The 21,270-nt window shown below is 36.3% G+C and overlaps 1 protein-coding gene across 1 annotated transcript; it reads right to left on the bottom strand.

The window, feature by feature from the left end:
• Positions 1 to 8,661: 8,661 nt before the first annotated feature.
• On the bottom strand, positions 8,662 to 9,216 carry LOC114713055 (uncharacterized). Its single transcript, XM_028897632.1, has one exon. The coding sequence runs from the start codon at positions 9,214 to 9,216 to the stop codon at positions 8,662 to 8,664; it is 555 nt and encodes a 184-aa protein (XP_028753465.1).
• Positions 9,217 to 21,270: the final 12,054 nt, after the last annotated feature.

Below are 21,270 nucleotides of genomic sequence, written 5' to 3' on the forward strand. Positions count from 1 at the left end.
TAATTCTGTAAATTGTATAGTAAAATATTCGGGCAAGTAACTTTACTTGCTTTATGGAAATATTATTTTGTATCCTTTAGAAGAAGGAGGTGAGTATTGCCAGGTGCACGTATATGCTGTCAACCAAGAGCGTTGCTTTATTTTTAATATAATATTATAAGATTGTATAGTATGAAATTATTTTAGATGATAATAGATTGAGTTGAAAGTAGGGTTGATATTGGATCACTAATCTGTTATCTGAAGGTTTGAAACATTTGATCAACGGATTCCATTGTTAAAGGAAAAAAAAAAATTCCCTGTCTTTTCCCAGGATGGAAACCTGGTGTTAGTGATTCACAGGCGTTAAAAATGATCCTATTAGTATATAAAAGTGAGGTGTTGCACCAGAGGTAGTATTCGAACAAAATTTACAAATTATTGGAAAGAATCCGATATGTTATCGATCAACTACTTTAACCTGTTTTAGGCATTACCAGTCAAAGATAAAAAAGACGAAATTTCTTAAGAAGGTCATGATGACAAGATTAAAAAGTAGGTAAATAGCTTTTGTAATACCTTGATAATTAATAATTTGGAAAATGGCGAAAAAGAACCGAACTATATTTTAGTGAAATATTCAAAAATAAAAATGAAAATCAATATGAATATTTAGTATTTACTATTATTATTTTTAATAAAAAGAAAAAATGATATTATAATAAAAGGATAGTGTTACAATATAGATATAGAGAGCAAACAAGGATGAGGAATAAAAACAAACACAAAAATGAAGGTTGTGCTATTCGAACTGTGACATCAGAAAAAGAAGCCAATATTAAAAGAATGCGTCCTGCCTTATAATATGCTTCAAATCAAAATGAGAGCGGTTTCAATGAAATAAATTGCTTCTTAATATTACTATCAAAGCATCTATCAAATGTAACCTTAATATATCTATGTCTACTGTAAAATTGACCAAATTAAATGAGTTTGGTACTCATCATTTACTAGGTTGATCATTGAAAATAAAATCAAACGGTCCAGATTATTCATGGTTACTTTTATTTATTATATTATGAGAAAAATTAAAAGAATGATTTTCTAATTATCAATTTATAAAAGTCTATTTATTATTTAAAATTGCAGATTAGAACTTTAAATCTGAACTCAAAATTTCATAAATGGTTCAAATTTTATTCTTAGAATGAGCGAAGAAACATATCTATAACTTAAATTTGAGGACATACATGTTATCATGATAAAATTATTGAAAGGGTACTACATATTTTCAAGTATTAAAAAAAATAGTGTTGAGGATAAAACATAATCATCATTAATTAATTAATTCATATGATCGGACCAAAAAGCAAAAACTCTTTACCAAAAACTCCTTAAAATAAATTTGCTGCAACAGTCTTTAATTGAAAATTTTCCCAGAAAATAGCCTTTGGGGGATAAGGAAACGCATCTAACTGTGTTTGCCACGAAGGGATATTGTGGTTTGCTTGCAATTTTCTCAGAGAAGGGACAGGTTCGTCGAAGGTGCACAGCATGTCGCTAGAGTTCGGTTCATATTAAACTAAAAAAAATAACAAGATCTTATAATTAATCAGAGCCGGAGCGAATATAATGTTACCAAAAATAAAAAATAAAGAGATAATATAATTGTAATTAAATGACCAAAATAACTTCTTTTGCGTTATAATTTTTCACTTTAATGGTAGTATATTCATTTCAAATATTGGTTTTGCGTTCCAAAGGCAATCAGAGTCGCACTCTCGCTCAAAACTAATTCAAAACTGACTATAACTATAAAGACCCATGATTTAATTTTCTATAATTTAAATTTATATAAATATTCAAATATTTTCAGAAAAAATGATATTTAAATAAAAAGTCATTAATTCATAAGTGGTTAAAATATTCACACATGAATTACATTTAATCCAACGAATAAGAGTTGAACAGAACTGGTTTACTAATTCACTACAAATTGGAGTGAATATTAATACCACGCACGACATATTTAATATAAAAAAATGTCACTACTTTTCAGCCACCAAACAAAGCATGGAACCTTTAAATCTCAGTGTAAGATTCTATCACTCATACATATGTCGCAAATTTAATGATAAAATTTCGGTTATCGCAATTTTCTTTCACAGAAAAGGATATCGGTCCTTTAAAGTAATTTCACAAAATAAAATTGGAGATCTTCCACATAAACAATTTCTTATTTTGGTTTCTATACATGACTTTTCTGTTTTTTTTTTTCCTTTTTTCCTCTGCCAACAATTTTTCCCTTTTTTCAATTCATTCTTACTTACCCGCAGGTCAATATTCTCTTCATGTTCAGACCAGAAAATGATAAAATATTATTAAAAAAAAACCAAAATATACGGTTGATTATTTAATTTTTTTATAAGGTTTCAATTCAATCTCTTAACTTTAAAAAGTATATTTTTAGTCATTTAATCCTAAAATTGTTAGGATTAAATGATATTTTTTGTAATGTATTAGCATTTAAAAATATTTTATCAATATTTAATATTTTAATGTCATCAATTTTTGTTAATAATTTTAAAAATATCCTTTTTAAAATTAAGGGACCAATTTAAAATCTCATGTGAATTTAAAGAACTAAATGTATACTTAAGCTAATATAAACATACTAAGTGCATGATTCAATTGATAAGAGAGTTATACTTTCTTAATCAGATGTCTCCAAGTTTGAATATGAGAATGAGTCTTTTTTTTTTTTTAATTTTATGCAATTTAAGGTACGCACATAAAAGTATCCAGATTTGTGTTTTGTTTATAAGACAAGCATAAGAAATAAGAATCAAAACACCCACAATAAATGCGAGTAATGAGCAACAGAGGCGCATAATCAACACTGAAGCCGCTTTTAATACGCTGGGGAGTATCAAACTCTAAAACTCGGTTATTTGAACAAAGGGTTTGGAAAGTAGCTTTTAGAAAGCATGTAAAAGCAACATCACATTTTTTTTAAGTTGTATCCTCCATATATGGTCGATCTAGAAAGGGTCGTCTGGTTGAAAATGCGTTTTTTGGACTATTGTATTAAGAAGTATTATCAAGAATAATTTCAATACCCATTATTAAAGAAGATACTTTAAAACATCAGCATATATTTGTTTTTTTCCCTCTAATATAAAAAAAGTTTAGGTGAGTAGGATTATGGCGGCTCACCAAGGTTAGAGCATGTTTTTAGGTTCAAAAGAATACTTAAAGAAGTACTTACATATTATATACTAACAAAGTCCTCATATCAATAATGGGATTTAAATTCACAAACTTATGGGTTATGAACTAGCTTCTTATCAATTAGACCAACCTTTGTTAACGATTAACATATATTTGTTATAAATAATTAATTTAACTATATTTTTTAATATTTAAATTAATTATTCAGCTCTTCTATTAAAGATTGAATATAGTATTAAATAAGCAGAAAATAGGGCTTTAAGACTCAACCCTTGTAGTCCGCTTTCTAACTCTATTCATCTTTGTGCTGGTCTAACTATTGAACATCGTACCAACAGGGGGTTGGATCTAGTAAAAAGGACTAGTTCCTCAAAACATGACGAACTAATGTTCAACTTTTCACAGAAAAATATGCTTATATTTAGAAGGGGTTGGCTACAGAAAAATTGCCTTCCATAGAAGGATATCTATACAACAATAACAAAAAGCCTTATCTTACTAGAAGGGGTTGGCTACATTTATCGCACAACGCTAATATGCTCTATCAACAATCAAGTTGTGGCATTATTTTATTCGTGACTGATTTGAAAATTTGTATTGCCTTTTTCGTCAGACTAAACATTTGTATTACGTACTTCTTTTTTTCGATAAGGAAAAGTGCAGAAAAAGCAACAACAAAACAAAAGTAAACTATCCTATGCCCGTGAGGGTCACATCATCCTTTAGAATAGAAGAAATAAAATAAGGGGGGTTACAGAATGTAGTCAGTCCATCCGTAATACTCAGAGCCTCCTTCGCGAGCCTATCCGCCACACGGTTAGCCTCTCGTCTACCCCAGATGACCGTCGCGTCCCAGTCCATTTCCAGCCACCTGCGAACTTCCGTGAAGAGTCCTGCTTCTGGGTGGTCATCGGTCCATCCCGTCTCCAGAGTTGCCACCACCTCCAAGCAATCTGTTTCAACCTCAACCTTCTTCCACTGTGAGTCCCAAGCTCTCTTGAGACCCCACACCACCGCCCATAGTTCCGCTTGCAAGCTGCTGCCTCGGCCGATACGAAACATAAAACCATTCAAGACCCCCCCGTCATGGTTACGTGCTATTCCGCCACATGCCGTCAGTTCTCCATCTCCCATGCAGGCTCCATCAACATTAACCTTGGTGTTTCCCACGTAAGGCGCTTTCCAACGATACCCATCCATGCCCTCCACCGTCGTTCGGCTCAGGGAGATGTTCGCCCAATTCACTATCCCATGTGCCTGTGCCAATATTGACCGAAACCCTCGCGCTTTGCCTTCAAACACTCCCGCGTTCCTATTCAACCACAGCTATCGACATAGTACTGCAAACCAGATGCCCCAACGAGTACCTCCAACTAGGCTTATCTGACTAATGTTCCATTCAATCTAGTGATAACCACTTTCCATCTGAAAAAACTGTCTACGCATCCGGATGGGAGTGAGTTCCTGCCAACACTTCGATGCGACTTCACAATCATGTAGTGCATGCAATAAACCTTCTCTCCCTTCCCCGCACAGGGTACACCCCTCACTCGTTCGGAGCCCTCTCGCTGCTATAGCACAATTAGTGAGTAATCGCCCGTGTCCACACAACCATAAGAATGTTTTGTAACGTTCCGGGACATGCAGTTTCCATAACTTCCTCCAAAAGCTGCATCATCCGGCCGCAACCGGAGAATCCAGCCCACGATACGCTGACTTGACTGAGAACTCACCATTCGAGGACCCTCTCCACACAACATTATCTTCCATATGTCCATGGGTTTTCACACTAGCGATTGCATTCAAAACTGAACCAGGTAGCAATTCCGCAAACTTATGCCAGTCCCAACCACCAGAGGGGGAGATATACTCAAAGACCGTAGCTTGCCTTCTGTTCGTACCAATTTCTCGAATTGCGTATGTGCTAAGTTTCTCATGGTGGGGGACCCATGCGTCCTCCCAGAACCGAACTCTTCTTCCATCACCTACTCTCCAACCAAGTCCTGCCGAGATATTACCCCAGACCTGTTTAATACCTTTCCATGCTTGAGAGCTGCTGCGTTTCGCATCCAACTTGGGCAAAATATCATCGCCACATTTGTATTTCTCCCTTATGAATCTCACCCACAAAGTGTCTCTATGTTTCATCAGCCCCCAGCCTAACTTCATCATAAACGCTATATTTTGTCTTCGAGCATTACGTAACCCAAGTCCCCCTTCGCCCTTCCGCTGACACACTATGCCCCATGCAACTGCATGCATCTTCGAGGTTATGCTAGTACTACCCCACAGGAAAGCACGGCACTTTTTATCGATTTCATGGCACACCTGGGCTGGTAGCAAGGTCGATTGCATAGTGTACGTTGGAATAGCCACCGCAACAGAAGATACCAACGTACGTCTCGCTGCTAGGGAGAGAGTGTTCACTTTCCAATTAGTAAGCCTCCTGTCTATCTTGTCCAAGACGTATTGGTACGTTCGCTTGGATACTCTTTTATGATGCACTGGCACCCCTAAGTACTTCCCAAGTCCGTAGTCATAGTAAAACCTAAAAAAGCACTGATCTCCTTTCTTCTCGCGAGGTGCACATTATTTGAGAAAAATATTCTTGACTTGGTCTCATTAACTTTCTCCCCAAAGGCGGCACAGAAGTCATCAAGACAAGCTTTGATGAGACCCTCCTGTTCTAGTGTGGCTTCTGAGAAGAGAATTAAGTCGTCTGCAATGAAGACATGTGACACCGCTGTCCCACTCTTGGTTAAGCGGAACGGATGCCAGTGATCTAGCTGCACCTCATTTTGAATAAGATGGGCTAGCTTATCCATAACTAAAACAAAAAGGTATGGCGAGAGTGGATCCCCTTGGCGTATACCTCTGTTTGGCGTAAACACCGACCCCTTATCTCCGTTCCACATAACTTGCATTTCAACCGAAGACAAACAGTGCTGCACTACGTCAATAAAATTGGTCGGAATCTCCAGTTCCTTCAAGCATTTAATCACAAAGTCCCATCTAACTCGATTATATGCCTTTTCCAAATCAATTTTGAGGGCCATAAAACCCTTCTTTTGCTTCATATGCCTCATGGAGTGGACAATCTCTTGGATAAGAATAACATTGTCCGTGCTCTGTCTGCCTGGTACGAAGCTACACTGGTTTGGTGCAACTATTAGCGACATCACTTTCTTCAATCTATTGGCAAGAATTTTAGTTACCACCTTGTAAATCACATTGCACAAACTTATGGGTCGAAAGTCACAAAATGTTTATGGTGCATCCACTTTTGGGATTAATGCAATATTTGTTCCGTTAATGCGTCTCACTTGAGCCGGCTCCCTGAGAATACTTCTAACCATACTGACTACAGAGTTTCCCACCACCTCCCATTGGCTCTAGTAGAAAAGAGGATTCAGTCCGTCGGGTCCTGGTGCCTTAAGTGCTCCCATACTGAACACCGCCTGCTTCACCTCTTGCTGTGTAACTTCAGCTGCCAATGATTCCAATGAATGGGGCGATATCGCCGGGTATGTACTCCCAAATTGTACCTCCTGCCCTGTCTTAACCTCGGCCCTGTACAGATTTTCAAAAAAGGAAGTACCTACTTTTTTAAGCTCCTCCTGGTCGTAACACCATTTCCCATCCTCTGTCTTCAAAGCCTCAATATTCTTCTTCCTTTGTCGACAGTTTGTAACTGTATGGAAGTACCTTGTGTTTTTATCACCTTGGTTATACCAATTACACCTAGATCTCTGTAGCCACATAATCTCTTCTTGCACCAGACACTGTTCTAGTTCTCCCCAAGTCTCCTGACGTTGACGTTCCCAGTATTGATTCTGACACTCATCTTTATTCAGAGTCTCTAGTCTAGCTAGTAGCGACGCCTTGTGTTTACTGATGTTCCCAAAAACTCTTCTATTCCACTCTGTCACGTCCTCCTTAAAACAACCCACTTTCTCTTCCCAGCTTTTAGATTCCCTCCATGAATTACGTACTACCTCTGTAAAACCATTGTGAGTTACCCACGGAGCAAAAAAGCGAAACTGCTGCCTTCGTTTCCCTTGACCTTCACCCCCTTTCAGTTTGAGTAGTAATGGGCAGTGGTCTGACTTGAGCTTCGGGAGATGAACAACCGAGGCCGTTGAGAAATATTCGACCCAAGATGAGTTTGCGACAATTCTATCAAGCCTACTATATGAGCCCCCTCTACTCCAAGTGAACTCTGGCCCTTGATAAGCCACTTCACTCATTTCGCTAAGGTGAAACCAGGCACTAAAGTCACGATCTGGTCCCTTATGTTTTTTTGCTATTGAGATTCTTTCACTGTCTCTAAGTATCGTGTTAAAGTCTCCTCCCACGCACTAGCGTCCCTCAGCTTCCACCGTAAGACGTCGGAGTTCCTGCCATAAGACGTGATGTTGGGCTATATTCGGATGCCCATAAACTACTGTCATGTCCCACGCTTGAGGCTTGCCTTTGTTAAAAGTCCTATGCAATGCTTGAGATAACTTGTGTAATACTGTGAAATCAATTCCCGCCTCCCAAAAGCACCATATCCCTCCACTATATCCCGTGGCGTCAATTACCTCTACACTCTTGAAACCCAGTCTTTTCGCTAGAGCTAGAGCCCGTCTTCGGTTTTGCCTGGGTTCTAATAGGGCTAAGAAACCAATTCAGTACCTTCTACGCATTTCCACTAATAGGCTCGAGAAAGCTCGACCCCCTACTCCCCTGGAGTTCCATATACATATACTTGTATCCATATATAAATGATAAAAGGAGTTAACCAACGCCCCTTTAGTGCACAGGCCCCAAAGCGGGGGTTTCCGCGACCATACTACACTCCACAGTATCAGCTGAGAGAGGGTTTGTGTGCACCCAGACCCCGTTCTCATATTCTTCTCCTGGATCAATGGGGTCATCATCCTCCATCATTTCCTCTTTTCCGTTCTCGCAATCCTTATCTGCTTCCCCTTCGTTCTGCTCTCTATCCTGTATATGATTGATCTAGGACATACTGGCAGTGTCTCTCGTACCACCCCTTTCATGCATCTGTGATTTTATTTGTTTAAGGTGCTCCATACCATCATGACTGGGCTGCGGGCCCGTCCCACCCTTTAGAGTTGAGCTTCCGGCTAAAGCCTCTGGCAACGTAGTGGGTGAACCTAGCAGTTTGATTGGCCCATTCTTACATCCTAAAGCTAGTGGTTGGCCCACTTTTGGTATCCGTACATGGGTTCTATTGCCCATCTCCCTATCCGTAATCTCTTCTAACAGTATACATGCCCCTGATCGTCGCCCCGTATCTTCCCCATTCCCTCTATCATTTGTATTCAGCGCCGTGAATCTCGACCCTCTTCTTCCCGAATCCAACCGAGATCCCCGCCGTTGTTTAGGTCCCTTCCTGATAGGATTACCCGTCCATCGGCGCCACCGTGCCCTCTAAACCGCAATCTAGTCATCATACAGCGCCCTGGTCTCGACCTCTGACGCGGCTTCCTCACGGTGGCATCGTGCACCCCGTTCACTTGTATCCTTGCCCATTCCCGTCTCCGCTTCCAACCCATTCTTCGAGCGTCCTTGTAAGCCGTCCTTCCCCCCTGTACCAGATTTCCTTTCAACCGTATGTGTGCAGTGGTCAACATCATGACCATACCGTCCGCATTCCAGGCAAACTAAATGGATGCTCTCATATTGAATCCTTCTTTCCTTCCCATTTATCAGAATCAACGGCCGCAGTGGTTCATTCAAATCCAACTCCACACATAAACGAGCAAAGTGACCCTTTGTCCGACGCAACGTGTTCATATTCACCTTCAGAACTCTTCCCACCTGAGATCCCAGTACGTATAATATGCCTTTATCATAATAATCAAGAGGTAATTTGGATATACGAATCCAGGCTGCAATCTTGGTTATTTTCTCCTCATCCGGGTCAAAATCTTGGTTCCAAGGTTGTACAGATAAATAATGATCATATATGAGCCATGGGCCTCCTGTCAACGCCATATCTTGATCAGACGCACTGGAGAATTGTACTGCAAAAAACCCCGACCCTACGTCTATCGCCTCTACCTCTCCTTGTCAGGCCCATAGTTGTTGTAACTTTGTCGCCATGTACTCCGGGTTCACCATGCGCCCCAACAACTTAACTATCAGCGTGTTCCTCCATCGCTTAGCCAGTCTTTCCTTCTCCTGCTAAGAGATTAAGACATTCGGTCCCTTTTCCGTCATGATCACCGTTATCCTCTCCTTCCACCGATCCCCACTTCACCAGTCCTCCTCCTCCTCTGTCGATTCGCACTCTTTGGTAACGGCATGTTTAAATGATTTCCATCTCCTACCTATCCCTTCCCCGCTCCCTTTTTCTTCCTCTTCCCCACGTGGAGTTTCATCGTGCATCCATTCCTCATCCCGCGGTACACGTGACTGGTCATTGATGAATTGACCCTCCCCAGCACGCACCTTTGTGTGACTCCGGACCAGTGCATCCCTTTCCTCCGTCGTCGGCAGAGGATATTCTCTCTCTCACACGCTCATCTCTCTAAAGTTCACTTAAAATACTAGTCGCTTTGTATTACGTACTTCTAAGGAGAATGATTGTATAAGCAGATATAACTTGAAATTAGGTTGCATCATAATTTTATATTAGATTTTTAGTAGCAAGGAATTGACAAGTAAAAATGCTTATTTGACAAGTTAAGATGTCAGTATTAACCAATGAGGGTGCCAGAAATAATTACTCACTTTATACCAAATGAAAATTCATGTTAATTTAAAATGATTACCTTGTTCGAAATAAAACCATTTTAAATTATCATATATAACTTTAAAAGGAGAATACATTACATTCATTGCGTGAAATTAAATTTTCAAATCAAACTTTGTAAATCAAATTAATATAATTAAATTCCTAAAACCAACTCCAATGCTTATAATGACAAGTGAATGTATCAACACTAACTAGTCAACCATCAGACTTTTAACATAACCAAAATGACAAGTTAAGGTGAAAGTATATATTAATTTTATTTACAGAGTTTCATCTGAAAATTTAATTTTAGGCAATGAATGCAACGTATATCCTTTAAGTTATATATGATATTTTAAAATGGTTATATTTTAAATAAGTATATTTTAAAATAATATGAATTGACATTTTGGTATAAAATTGGTGGTTATTTGTGGCACTTTCACTTGTTACTATATACTGGCATTTCAACTTATCAATACAGGTGCTTTCACATGTCAATATCTTGCTGTTAAATATCTGATATAAAATTATGATGAGATTAATGACATTTTGTAGCTTCTCATTTAACAGTCCAAGTTGAGATTAATGACATTTTCTAGCGTTTCATTCAACAGTCCCAAGTCGAGATTAGTGACAGTTTGTAGCTTCTCTAACTTCATGAGCCAAGCTTCAACTCTGCACACTGACAATGGGAACATGACTAGAGCACAATTGCACCGTGTTGCTGATCCATTTAGGTTATTGAGTTAATCAAACCGCAAATTTTGCTCTGGACATGACTAAAAGCACATTACTAAGTAAATAAATCGACAAGGGTTTATCGAAGAAACTAAAAAAATTACGTCAATGCGATCGTCACACTAAAAATTCATCAGTGACAAGAATGCTTGATCTGCTGTGCTCTACTTACCTGCAAATGAATTTGCAATCATATTAATCAATTTCAAGGGAAATCTAAATCTTTAACACAAGGCAAATGTGGAAGTACAGAGAGAGAACAGCAGTAAGAGGTTCAAAATCATCAAAATTTGTGAATTCGGAAACCAAGTTGAAAAAGAAGATTACTACAGACAGGGTTTTGGGAGTTGGGAGTCTAATAAGTCAACACAAACATTCCTCTCAGCAGTGATCGGTGCTTTGTCGGCCATCATTGCCGAGCGTTCGCTGGAAGAAGGGAAACAGGAAGATGACGGAGAAAGATTTGCAGCAGGTGCAATGGAGCCTTTTCACATTTTCACTTAACTGCAATCTCTTACACTCGGGTCCCTTTGGGACTTCTGATTAATTTTCAATTCTGATGGGATTTTTTTTGCTGGATTTTTTGTTCCTTGGGACGTCAATGCCATTTTTCCTAGAATGAACAACTTTGATAATAAACAATTAATCAACTGATGGGTTGGAACTTGGAAAGATTGGACGCTTCTGAAGAGACTTGGACATCTTTCTTGGCCGAGACACCACGACCAGTACAGGTTTTTCGCTTTTGGGTTCCACGTGCTAGCATTGTCAAGACTCAAGAGAAACAAGCATTGTTGTATATGCCTCAGGAAATAGTACTTGCATATTCGTTGGGAACACGGACACTTCAAACACAGCACATAATAGAAAAACCCTACAGTGATTGTTGGTTGAAGATTTGGCATGGCCACGTACCATTTATTTACTAAAAGGAGGAAATACTCACAGATACATGGCACAAATGTAAAGTATGTCTATAGGTGTCACGCTCGAATTGTGGTCATCCCGTAAAAGAAAAAGAAAGAAGGTCACCACTAAAATTTTAAAGGGTTAATTTTGAAAACCGAAAAATGTGATATATGAAAATTAGATAGAGTTGGGGAGTCGATTGTGTATAGGGAAGGTGTTAAACATCTCACAGCACCCGTTCAAAAGAACGGTTATCTTAAGTCAACTACTCAAAATTACTAACCTTTTTATTTATATTTTAATTACCCTAAAAAAGATAGAAACAAAGAAAAATTTTTATTTACAACAATTAAAAAAATAAATTGTTTATAAAGCTATACTTGATCTAAGATAAAAACCTAGGGCCTACATTCCCTTTAGAGGGATCAAAGCCTACGTAGTTCGGGATAGAAATGCATGTCATTTGATTGATATCTTTTGGAAAAACATTTATTTGATTTATTTAAAAGAATTTTTTTGTGGGTTGTCATTTTTTAATTCATGAAAACAATTTTTGCATTTTTATTTGAAAACATTTATTTTTTGAAAGAAATTTTGGATTACATTTCGTACAGAGATTCCCGTAATCTCACACGTAAGAATAATTATTCAAGCCTATGGAGATCCCGAAAACTTCACATGGCTCTAGCAAACATTTTAGTTTAAAATATTTCAATTTTGAGAAAAAAACTTAGGGTAGCACTTTTTGCGGAGACTCCCATAATCTCACACAAAAAAAGCAATCATTCAAGCCTGTGGAGGTTCTAAAAACTTCACACAGCTCTAGAAAATATTTTTATTTATTAATTTTGATGAACTTTTTTTTAGTTCAATTGGTAAAACAATTTTTACGTCAAAGTTTAAGAAAAATAGGTGAAAGCAAGAAATGATCAACACACATTGCTCATAAACTAAGAGCTTCTATATTCACAATAAAACAAAAAAGAGATGGCAAGAACCATATGTGGGTGGAAATAATATGCATAGTGAGGCAGTAGGTACATTTAAAACTTAAAAGGGAAATCAAACAATTAAAACAAGATAAATGGTGTGTCATTAAAAGAAAATGAGAATAGGTGAAAGCATGTACCATTAAGGCTTGTCGCACGAAAAGAATAAAGAACAAAACTTTTTCTCTTGCCTCTTTTTTGCTACAAAATTCTTCTCTATCCCTTCTTCTAATCCTTACTCTCCTATTTATAGGTTTCACCTAGGGTTTTCTAATTTTTTTTTCTAATTTTCGTTTTTTAATTTGCCTCAATTATGTCTTATAAAGTAACTTCCTATTTAAACATCAAATCATTATCCAATTGTGATTTTTTATTTTAATTTTTGTTTTTTTATTTTTCTACTATTATGACTCCAAAATATGTTTCTAAATTGAGGAGCCAACCAACCTAAGTGAGGGATTTTTATTTTTGTTTTCTGATTTTTCTGATTTTTCTCTTTAATGTGTTCGCCTCATATTTCCTAAATTAGAGACCAATCAGCATTTAATTTCAATCTTTTTCTTTATTACCATTTATTATGAGAAAGATGTTGTTGTTTGATTTTTTTTTTGGGTAGATTTTCAAACTTGGTCTTCAAAAAAGAATCAAGAAGGATATTTCTTTTATTATTATTTTTATTATTTTCTATTGATTTCTTATTTATTGGATTAATTAATATTTTTGTGGGCCTGGACAAAATAGGGTGTTTACAGGTGCAATGTGAAGTGCCATCTAGCACGAGCGTCAAACATGGACACAAACTCCATAAATGAATCATTTCTTCTACGTATGTCTCTTTAAGTTTTTTCAAAACCCAATATCTCAGATGCTAGCATATGCGCAAAATCTCAAAGGGAGGATCTAGACAGCCTTTGACTAACTGTTATCTCACGAGCTCAAAAGTCACCACTCTTCTTATTACAACCAAAATCAGCTCAAGTAAATTCAAACTTGCAGTTGCGTTTAGAAAGCCCAACGTTATTCTCAGAAACAGAGAAATGTTCAAATCCAAAACACACCTGAGCAGAGCAAAAAATGAAGATTAAGACCACAAAATCAACAAACATGTCTATTTTGCAATTACAATATCAACTAAAGGAAGCAAATGCAACATGGATTGGTAATCCCTCCTGACTAATCTGCCATTTCTTGCTTGCTTCACGGTCGCCTCCTTGTCATAAAAAGCATTGGGTGGATCAGGGAGAGGACTGATTGTTGGCCTCCTGCTTGGAATTGGAATAGTGTATAACTGCAACGCGAATGGCCCTTTGCCACAATGGTGCTTTGCTGTGCCACCAAACATGAACCTTGCACTTGAAGTCAGCCCAATATGAATATTATAACTTGATTGACTTGTGAAATGCTCCGCAGCTTCTGCTAGAAGAACCATGGTCCTCAATTCTAGACTTCAAATAATAGAAATTTCCTATTATGAACACAAATCTGAAAAGTTTTGCCTGCCATGTGTATATTTAATCCTAAGAAATATTCAAACTGTTGCAAAAACTTAAACCGCCAAGGTTTAGATAGTCTTTTAAGGTATAAGATATAACTTATTCAATAACATTGTAATGAAAACAGTTATTGCCTTGTGGCATGATACTTCGTCATCAATTCCAATATTTTATGACATTCTGACATCCATTAAGAAGTTATGGTATGGTCAAGTGCCTGGTTGAAGGTAAACACAGGAAAGCCTAAAAAACTTAGACCATAGCACATGAAAATGAAATAATTCATGGTGAGAGAGAATTTGGTCAGAAAATTACTAAGAAATCCAAACCAAGTGAAACAATTAAACATACTAAGAAAACATTATTGTACAGGACAATATGAAAGCAATGAGTTATGGCCAAATGTCAATTGAGAAAACCTCCATGGAAACCATAAGATCTTTAGAACCAACTGTGAAATAAATAAAAGCTTCAGGGATATCAAGAAGTTAAGACATATTTCATTTTGAAAATTATGGAAATTGTACTGTGCATTGTATCAACTCAGTGTTTGTAGATTTACTCAAATCATTGCAATTATTTTTCCTCGGATACAGTTGGCATCTACAGGACCTGCAAGACTTGGTAATGCATAATCACCTCTCTGCTATAAAGTTAAATGAAGTTAACAATATATAACAAAACAGAAGCAGAATAATGTGCTAGCTAGCTTCTACTCAACCTTGGTTCAATATTTCGACATGCAAATTGTAAGAGCTAAGTTAGTCTTAGGTGTATGTGAAAAGTATTGATAAATGATTAAAGAACAATCACCCATTGCACATGAATGTTCTAGCTGGTTTACCTAACAGGCACATCAAACTCAGATTTGCATTCAAATCTTTCTTTACAATTTTCGCTACAATGATTTGAAGAATGTCAAACTGTGAATATCATTAAGGCATCCAATCTTAAGTCCAAAAGAATCTATGTGCACACTTTTGACTAGTAAAAGCTAGATTAGCTGCAGCTGTATGTGAAAGATATTGAAAAATTGATAAATATAAATAATGAAATAACAGAACCTCCAAGGATACAGTTTATATAATCCCATCATATTTGAAGTAGAAGGTCCTGCATAATATTTATAACGATCTTATGATTGTAAAAGCCCCCGCATAAGCTGCTGATATGGAGGTAAGAGTTTAAATGTACATACATGAGAGGCCAATCTACTTACAATTCTCCATTTTATAATCGAACCATGTTTCAGTATCCTTGGATGCAAATAAAAGACTTAATTATAAAACATGAATACATAATCCTCTGCCAGATCATAACCAAAAGGCTTCTGAACAATTTCCCTTGTCTAGCCATTACAAGACGAAGCTGATGTGCTTTCCCATTTCTACAGGATGGATAAATATATGGAGAGGAATTCCTAGACAAAACAGGAGACTAGAAATTCTCCCACCCTAGAAAAGCTATTTTCATAATCCCAACTGGGAAAATAACTTGCTAAACAAACAGGTAAAAAAAAAAAAAGAAAAAAAAGGCAACGTCGTAGACAAAACATCAAAACCATATTATATTAACCACAGGAATCCTTCTGATTGTGTTGCCCAGCCAATGGCAAGTGTTGTCTTCCCATCTTCATATGTGGATCCCTGCACAATCCGAAACCTACAACACAGCTACATAGACACTACCACAGAGGGATGAGAAGAGAAGTAGAGTGAACAAAACAAAACACAACAGAACACAGTAAAGAAACAAACATTAACTGATATAGATAAACGCATATTGTTGATGGATATTACGAAGTACAAAACGCGATAAGGTCTCCGTATGATCATGTTGCTACATATTTCAAAATGGAATTCAAATGATTTTGAATCCAACAATATCCTACAGGGTTCCCAAAATGGATCCAAAGTGGCAACTAGCTAGCAGCAAGTTTTTGACTGAAGACTAACAAATTCTACATTGAAACTGATGACGATGATAGATGAAGGAAGAAAGGTTCAGTAATTCAGGAGGCTTTCGGTATAGTGATTGATGATTCTGAAATCTGAAAGTTCAAAGAAGTTGAACATCCCACATTATGAACACAAATCTGGTAAGTCTTGCTTGCTATGTATATATTTTTTTATCCCAATCAATATTTAAACTCATTCAAAAAGTTACTCTGCAGAGTGCAGGTTTACAGTTTCACACACAATGGCATCGGCTACAAGAGTAGTATTGCACAGGTAAGGCCCCTTCCAGCATCAAGTTTTGTTCCCAGGACCTAAAATTTACAAGAAGCAGAGAAAAAGAAACCAATGAGGACGAACCTCTCCCAGCAATATGAGCAAAGCAAACCAACTGTAGGAAATTCACACAAGAGAATTATTAACTTTTTCATTCTGAATAAACCATTCATCAATCAGAAGGACATAATCCGCATCTGGTTGTGTCAGAGAACGGTGATAATTTCGTTGTTGTTGATAAGAAAGGGGACCATGCCACCTGAAGCTCTTTGGAAACCAATGACATTCTATGTTTGCGGATGATGCGAAAAAAGAATGGCATCAAAAGTTCAAATAAAGAAAATGAGACCAGAATTGAACAATACATGGATGGAGAGACCTCATTTAAGAATTGAAAAAAAGAGTGCTGGACGCATTTCCCAGTAGAATAACAACTGGGTTACAACAACCACAAGACATGTAAGATAGCCTTTGAATATACAAGAAAAAGGAAGGAAAACAAACGGTACATGAAATACCTAAATTGAGCTAACTAGTATTCTTCTGAATCAATATTTCCCACTAAAGATTGACTATAACATAATACACTGGCAGGAGTGGTTCAATTGTTCCTGAATGGCGACGATTTATATCAACATATGTTGCATGAAGTTTATTGAGCAACTTAAAGAAGCCTCCAACGAATAATAGAATAAAGAAAACCGACCACCATGGCAGCCGCAGAGCCAAACATGCCAAAGTGGCAACAGCCAGAGAGCCAAACACAGTCATGAGGGCTTCAAACTGAGAAGCAAAACCAGGAAAAAAGAACTTAGCAGCCAGGGCCAAGTAATATGCTAATATGCATATGAGAGAAGCCATGGAAGTCCGTGAACTCTGTATCTGAAGGTAGTTGAGTAGAATTGGAAGCAAGGGAGCAAAGATCAAATTGGAGGAAAAGAATTCCCTGGAGAAATTGAAGATATTGACATTGACGGAGAACGCAGCGTAAGAAACCGGTCTTCCCGGAAAGAAGCTGTTGCGGCTATGGCTGTTCCTTCTGCTCTGTTGGCTATACAGAAGTCAGAAGAAAAGATGAAATCAATATAACACGATCATACACGTGCCCTTTCCAGTGTATAAACTATAAAGGCCTAAGCAGTAACTTCTTGAAAATGCATATTTTCAGAAGGGGAATATAATAACAGATAAAGGAAACGTTGAAAGACCTCATGAATAGCAGTGTTTGCCATGGAGAACTGCTGTTGTTTGCTTCCGTAGCTAAGCTCCAGTTGGGACCATATTCATTCTGGTTCTCGCCCTCGGATGATGACAGAAACCGCGACGGCATCGGCGACGACCTGGGTAACAACATTAAGGTTGCTAGCTTCGCCATGAACAACGTTACACCTTCCAGCCATTGTTTCACCGTCTTTGCATTCATCTTCAATTTAATGTATTTTTCGATATGAGTTAGCCTTGGCTTATGTGTGTTTATATAGCGACTTAACTATCTACAGATTCCAAGGGAGTGCCCTTGCAAGGGAGTCACATCATTCTAAAAGGAAACTCCTGTTAGAACGATGTGACTGCCTTTGCAAGGAGATCTACACATCATTTTAAAAGGAACTGCAAGTTCCTTTTAAAATGATGTGTAGATCTCCTTGCAAAGGCAGTCACATCGTTCTAACAGATGTGTAGATCTCCTTGCAGTTCCTTTTAAAATGATGTGTAGATCTCCTTGCAAAGGCAGTCACATCGTTCTAACAGGAGTTTCCTTTTAGAATGATGTGGGAGTTCCTTGTAGAATGATTGGACAACAAACCTCCACTTTCTGTAGAATCGTCCTCAATATGAATCGATATCATTCTTCGTTGGTCCCTTGACCTTAAACTCCTTCCCCTATTTCTGGTAGCGCTTACGGGACATTTTTCCAGTTGTTGTGGGGCCTACTGTTTTCTCCCAGCTTTAATTGCTCTAGTTTGCAAAGCCAGTGACCAAAGTCAGCGTAACTTGCACCCCATTGGATCTCAAACTCAAAAGTTTTAAATACAAGTGACTTATAACATGTTTAATATTTATTTTTTAATTTTATTCTCATTTGATTATAATTTGGTCCCGCGGAGCCAACGGAGAGTGGTGCTTTTCCTTTTTTTGGCCTTCGGAGAGCGGTGTTTGAACCTATTCAGACTAGACACTTTCATTGTTTGCTTCCACCCAGAAAAAAGAACACAAATAGTCTCCTTCTTTCACAAAATTAAGCTAGCGTATAACTAAAACAGGGTTTCTAAGGGGGGAAAAAGCCCAAATTTAATTTTAACTTTTGCATTATTTTTTTTATTAATTACTCCTTCCAGTCCTTAACATAAGCTTCAAATAACTAATTCACAGATAACAAACAATTAGTTAAAATTAGTTAAAAACAATAAATGAGTCATAAATATACTTATTTCCAAATATGTCCTCATAGGAAATAAGAAAAAGGATAAAAGAGAATGTGTGAGAAAATATGACAAGAGAAAAAATAATTAAGGGCAATATTAAAACACATCCATATTAAAACTTATAAAATCAATCACATCTATTTCTAAATTTAAAATTTATAAATAAGATCAGAAGAAGTATTTAGACAATTTAAACCCTCCCCCATATGCGAAGGGGCTCATATACTCATCCCTTTTTTGCAATATTGGACGTGGAACCCACAACCACCACCGGAAGAAATTTCTTCTTCTTCGGAAGTTCATGATGACAAGATAGAAACTAGGTAGATTGCTTTTACAAGACCTTGATAATTAATAATCTGGAAAATGGAGAAAAAGAACTGAACCAGAATTTTTTTTCTTGCCAATGAACTGAACCAGATTTTAGTGAAATATTCAAAAATAAAAATGAAAATCAATATGAACATTTAGTCTTAACTATTATTTTTTTTATAAAAGATTAAATGATAGTATCATAAAAGAATAGTACTACAATACAGATAGCAAACAAGGATGAGAAATAAAAAAAAAAAACTAATACAAAAGTGTAGTTTGTGCTATTCGAACTGCGACATCCAAAAAAGAAGTCAATATTAAAAAAATATCCTGCCATATGGTAATAATTTTCAACTCAAAATGAGAGCGATTAAATTAAATGAATTGCTTCTTAATGTTAATATCAAAGGCACTCATTAAATGTAGCTTTATTATATCCATATCTACTGTAAAATCAATGAAATAAGTTTTGGTGCTTATCATTTACTAAATTTTGATCACTTAAAATAAAATTAAATGGTTTAGATTTAATGTTACTTTTATTTACTGTTTTATCAGAAAAATTTTAAAATTTTTTTTCTAATTTTCTATTATAAAACATTATTTGTTATTTAAAAATTATATTTTTGAACTTTAAATCTGAACTCAAAACTTAAATTAGATGGTTCAATTCCATCACTCGAATGAGCATGAAACAGAACTTTAAATTTGAGGACATGTTATTATGATAAAATTGTTGAAAAGGTGCCGCATATTTTCAAGTATTAACAATATAAATTGTTTACGATAAAATATAATCATCATTAATTAATTCATATGATATGACCAAAAAGCAAAAACTCTCCACCTAAAAATAGCAGTAAGTAGGATAGCTACAGTATTTGAGCAAAAAACAAATGTAGTAAACCAAAATACAAAATCATGAACTACCACCTCTTGTTTTTGGCATAAGATTTACTTAATTAATTTGATTGAGTTAAAAAACTTGTTAAATTGGTCATTTATTAAGAAGATGTGTTGGTTTTCCTATTATATCGTTTTAAATGATTTACATTAAAATAATCACTCAGACTCAATACAAACACCTTTAATGTGTATAATCAATAGAGATAGTTAAAAAAAAATGACAAGTGTAAGACACAAAATGAATTGATATCTTATATTAAAGACCAGATTGAACCCTTAACAAGCTCTCATTGGACAGTTAGTCTTAAATTGTACTACGTTATTATAGGATGTTGGATTGAATGACAATGTGTTGTTTCTTGTGGTAATTAACTGTAAATTATATTGTTTCTTTTTAGAGTGATTTAATGTGTTTGTGTGTTGAAGAGCAAAATAGTATTTATTTATCAGTTGGGATACTTAAACCTGAATGTAACGGCACTGACAAATAATTCATGGCGGATTGGAACAGTGAATTCGTGTCATGGTGGATGCAAGGTTGGGAGAAAGTAGAATTGAATAATCACGATGAAATGTCTTAATTACTTCCCTTTTTACATGAAGGCATAGGATAGCATGATTTCTTAAGTGCATTATTGGGCCGGTATGTAATCCCTTATGTGCGTAAGAAGGTACATAGAATTAGTGAACAACCAGATTATCCATGACTTAATAAATGTAACTTCTCTCTATCTGTCCCAGTTATCCCTTAATTTTCTTTAAGGTCGTCAGATGATTAAATATATTTTAGTCTTAAAAAAAAATAAAAATCAATGTATATGCCTAAGGAAAATATTGTGAATAAATCTACCCCTTAACCCCAGTTAGCAGAATAAAGCATATTGTTGATGTTAAGAAGGTTGAGATGCAGTGGAGTTAAAATTTAAAAAGGTTGTGCGTATTTTAGCTTAATGATTATTTTTATTTACATACAGTAAAATTATTTGAAGATGATATAATTATTTTTAAAAATTTGTATTTTCTTAAGCATTCAATATTAATAATTTATATACGATCAAAATATTCAGTTCGTTAATGCTGCCTCGGCCCACTGTAGATCCAATGACTTTAATTTAGGGAAAATGACAAAAAAATGACTGTTGAAATTTGAAATGACAAAATGGGTATGCAAATAACTGAAATGACTAAATAGGCATGGGGTATCAATCTGGAATTTTGTCAATTCGGTAGAAAGACTAAAATGCCCTGAACTTCTCTGAAGATATGAACTGGAAGAAAACAATAATATACCAGAAGAGAGAGAGA

The sequence above is a fragment of the Neltuma alba genome, unplaced genomic scaffold (assembly GCF_004799145.2).
Source record: "Neltuma alba isolate B1F8T4 unplaced genomic scaffold, ASM479914v2 tig00011414_pilon, whole genome shotgun sequence".
In the NCBI taxonomy this organism is placed as follows: domain Eukaryota; kingdom Viridiplantae; phylum Streptophyta; class Magnoliopsida; order Fabales; family Fabaceae; genus Neltuma; species Neltuma alba.